Genomic DNA, 4,159 nt, shown 5'->3' on the forward strand with positions numbered 1-4,159 from the left:
GAAATAAATGGTCATCAGTCAAATACTGAATGGCAATCACTGCTGTAAAACGTATCCAACAACAATTAACAACAATTAATTCAGCATTTTATTCAACCTTTGAGAACATGATATTATATGTTTTTAGAAGCATGTTATATAGGGTTATCATTTTTGGTTGTTTTTGTTAAGTGGCTCCAGGAAAAAAAAAATTGTTTATAGGATAAGATAAAATTGACCTTTACTTTGTTCCCCGTGGGGAAATTCAGGAGTATAAATCTGTTTGTTATGAACTTTACATGCAAAAACAAAATGATGAAAAATAAAACTCATTTAAAACTAAATCTGCAAGTGAATCAGGAGATAATACACAGATAAAGTTGTAGGGCAAGTTTATGTGATAGTTATAATATTATTTTCCCACCAATACAATTCCCATAAATAACATCCAAATACAAATGTTATTTCATCAGACTCACAGTGCATTGTTTAGCAATCAAAGCACAACTTCCTCTCCTAACCATAAAAGGAATATTGAGTCAATCACTGAAGGACGTAGTTGCTCAACGCGCCCTGTCGCTCTGAAGTCCTCAGCCTATAAAACAGCTGCACAGTAACAAAAACTACACTCGAGAACGAAGCGAAGACATGAAGACTTTCAATCTGTGCACTCTGCTGAGCCTGGCACTCACAGCTTACTGCATGCCAGTATCACAGGTTACTGTGGAAGATGAGGAACGTGCGGAGGTATGTATGCTTGATTTATCTTTTATTGTCATATATTGTGTGGGAAACTCTACCCTTCTAAGAATTCTGAATGTGTTAGCTGTACAGGAAAAAGTATTTCTGCTGTCAATAGCTTTCTGCATACTAAGATACAGATGTATTCTTCCTAGAAAATAGTTTATACGTTATACAGCTGCAGTAAGTATCAAACTTTTGTTCTCTCTCTTGCAGAACTACTTAAAGACATTCTACAACCTAACAGAGGAGACTACTAACGGGCGGGGGGCCAGCCCAGCGAGCAGGAAGCTGAGTGAGATGCAGAGATTCTTTGGTCTCCAGATCACCGGGACGCTGGATGCTGACACCGTGGCAATCATGAAGAAGCCTCGCTGTGGTGTTCCAGACGGAAATCTTGCCCGTTTCTCCAAGTTTGGAGAGTACAAGTGGCAGAAAAACAGCCTTACCTACAGGTGACTGATCTAAAGAGAGAATGTGTATGAAAAGGTATATTTAGTAGGTCTAACTTATAATATTCCTGACTTTTGTTCTACAGGATAGAGAACTACACTCCGGACATGTCTGAGTCAGAGGTAGATGATTCTATAGAGAGAGCTCTGCAGGTTTGGGCCAAAGTCACTCCTCTGAGATTCACCAGAATCTACAGTGGCACCGCTGACATCATGATCTCCTTTGGCCGCCAATGTGAGTACAGAGAACTTTTACTGTGTCTTCACCAGTTATATACTATTTCTGTGCTCAGGTTATTGGTTGTCACTTCCCCTATAGCATCCTTGCCTTAACCATAACCCTAAATTCATGCAAGTCTTGAACCACATTGGACAGATGGTCATTCGTATCACTGGGAAAACCTGTTTCTGATTTCTGTTATTTACATGTATGTATTGTCCCTCTGTTCGGCAAAACCTGACCTGAGTATGTTCTTGTTAACAGCACATGGTGATTATTACCCCTTTGATGGCCCTGGTGGTACTCTTGCCCATGCATTCGCCCCATCCCCTGGCATTGGTGGAGATGCTCATTTTGACGAGGATGAGGACTTCACTTTCCGTTCAAACACAGGTCAGTTTGTTATGTATGTACACCATGATGGATCATGCTAACTACTGTCAGTTTTGACATGATATTATCTTGTAAGGCTAACCTGTCAGTGTGTTTTCTGCTGTAGACTACATCCTCTTCATGGTGGCTGCCCATGAGTTTGGCCACTCCCTGGGCTTGTCTCACTCTGATGATGCTGGTGCTCTCATGTACCCTGTGTACTCATACAGAAATCCTGACACCTTCATCCTGCCCCGGGACGATGTCAACGGCATCCAGTCTCTCTATGGTTAGTCCTAACCAGCTGAGCCATTAATGCCTACACTGGAATAACTAAAATGTTAACTTGAATGAAATGTATTATGCCAACAGATTCCACATAACTGTATTAGCTTAGTTGAAAGCAATGATATAACGTTTAAATACAAATATTAGGTTCAACTTAATATTATTGCTTTCAACTAACCTAATAGAGTCATTTGAAATCTGTTGACATAATACATTTAATTAAAGTTAATGTTTTTCAGTGTATTTGCTATCGGACAATCTCTTGGGGCTTTTTCAATGTGATGCTGGGCTTTCTGAATACTTGGTGACTCATTTTGTTTATCCTTCAGGCCCAAGCCCTGATACGGATTCCTCTGTAGAGGAACCACTGCCCCCCACCACTCCTGATGCCTGTGATTCAACCATGGTCTTGGATGCTGTCGCCACCCTGCGAGGAGAGATGTTCTTCTTCAAGGACAGGTCAGACATCCTGGAGAATGCTCAAATATCCAAATGCTGAAGTCCATTGACATCGTTTTCTCTTCATTCACGTTCTGACTTATGAACTCATTCATGTTCTTGTGTGTTCTCAGCTTCTTCTGGCGGAGCTACCCTCAGAGCAGCACACCTCAGCAGAGTCTCATCACAAACATCTGGCCCGATGCCCCCTCAAACATTGACGCTGCTTATGAAAGCCGAAGCTCAGACAAAGTCTATCTCTTTAAAGGTTTGTGTTTTCTTTACCTGAAACAGTTTTCAAGATGACATTATTCATCTTTACATGCATAAACTAAACTCTTTTCTTTTCTCTATCTCTATACAGGAAAGATGGTTTGGGCTTTCAGTGGATATGATCTTGTACGTGGATATCCTAAACCAATTTCCAGTTTTGGTCTGGCCAAAAGTGTGGAGAAAATTGATGCAGTCTTTCATGACGTGGACACTGGCAAGACTCTGTTCTTTGTAGGCAGCGATTACTACAGGTGAGTTCAGATTATGTGACATTTATTCAGGTGAATTATTAAGGTGTGATGACGGTTTTCAAATGGTGAATCGGTGTAATGACTGTCTGTGTTTCCTCAGTTATGATGAGGTCAGAAAGACTATGGACCAGGGATTCCCCAAGCGAGTGGATGAGACTTTCTCCGGACTGACCGGCCAGGTGACTGCAGCCTTCCAGTACAAAGGTGAGAAGCATTCTTAGTCAAGATTACTGAAATAAAAGAAAAACAGGTCACAGAAACTAACATTGAGTCTCTGTTCTGCAGGTTTTACCTACATCTACAGTGGAAAACACATGTTTGAGTACAGCCTGAGGTCCGGGAGGCTGTTCCGCGTGCTGTACAACAGCTACTTCCTGCGCTGCACTAACTTCTAAACTACTTTATATGTTGTTCATATGACCACCTTGAATGAGGATAAAGGAAACAGAGTTAGTTGGACTGCAGCATTTTTCTACTCTTAGCACCACTCAGAGCATTAAATCACCTGCTACTAGGGTTAGGGTAAGATCCAAATGTCTATAATTTATAATAATATATTTTATAATTTAAACATTTGATGTTACACATTACCGAGTATATACTGGATAAATACTCTTCCTCAGAAACAGCTGAAATATTACTTTTTAAACTCATTGCTTATCTATCTGTATTTATCTCAGGATATGAATATCCTATGCACTGATTAATTATTGCTATTGTTGCTGTTATCCTTTTTTATTGAATGTATTTTAACTGTGGAACTTTAATTCCCCTTTCTTTTGAAACATTGTCATTTCCATTTGCACATGTATGCACACATTTGTACACCACTGTGAAACAAAATATGAATGCATGTATGGTAACATCTCAAAAGACAAGTGTGAAAAGAAATGAATTGGAAAATAAAAAGTAAAAAAAAACATTTCTAAGTATGTTTTGTTGTAATTTTACATATGCAGATCAAAACATCCTGTTTGCCATTGCATGTGCATTTAGTTAATAACACTGAGAATAACCTGACTTAGAGTATATAACGAACAATTATGCTACTTCACACCTAAATGTCTTGATCATGAATACCACCGATGTGAGGACGATACATTGTTTTAATATTCTGCCGTTAACAAAGACAAAACTTAAGCTTT

General features: G+C 39.4%; 1 protein-coding gene across 1 annotated transcript; it reads left to right on the top strand.

Annotated features, from left to right (window-relative positions):
- Positions 1-610: 610 nt before the first annotated feature.
- On the top strand, positions 611-3,936 carry LOC117458248 (collagenase 3-like). The gene is made up of 10 exons (XM_034098604.2): positions 611-726; positions 937-1,175; positions 1,259-1,407; positions 1,657-1,785; positions 1,892-2,053; positions 2,382-2,511; positions 2,625-2,758; positions 2,855-3,014; positions 3,115-3,218; positions 3,300-3,936. The coding sequence occupies exons 1-10, from the start codon at positions 628-630 to the stop codon at positions 3,407-3,409; spliced, it is 1,416 nt and encodes a 471-aa protein (XP_033954495.1). The 5' UTR covers positions 611-627; the 3' UTR covers positions 3,410-3,936.
- Positions 3,937-4,159: the final 223 nt, after the last annotated feature.

The sequence above is a fragment of the Pseudochaenichthys georgianus genome, chromosome 14, assembly GCF_902827115.2.
Source record: "Pseudochaenichthys georgianus chromosome 14, fPseGeo1.2, whole genome shotgun sequence".
NCBI classification, from domain to species: Eukaryota; Metazoa; Chordata; class Actinopteri; order Perciformes; family Channichthyidae; genus Pseudochaenichthys; species Pseudochaenichthys georgianus.

Bases quoted from the DNA above. Each gene is read 5' to 3' on its own strand.
- LOC117458248 (XM_034098604.2), top strand. From the start codon at position 628: ATGAAGACTTTCAATCTGTGCACTCTGCTGAGCCTGGCACTCACAGCT. The intron at 727-936 runs GTATGTATGCTT...TCTCTCTTGCAG, and splicing joins AAGATGAGGAACGTGCGGAG to AACTACTTAAAGACATTCTA. The intron at 1,786-1,891 runs GTCAGTTTGTTA...TTTCTGCTGTAG, and splicing joins CACTTTCCGTTCAAACACAG to ACTACATCCTCTTCATGGTG.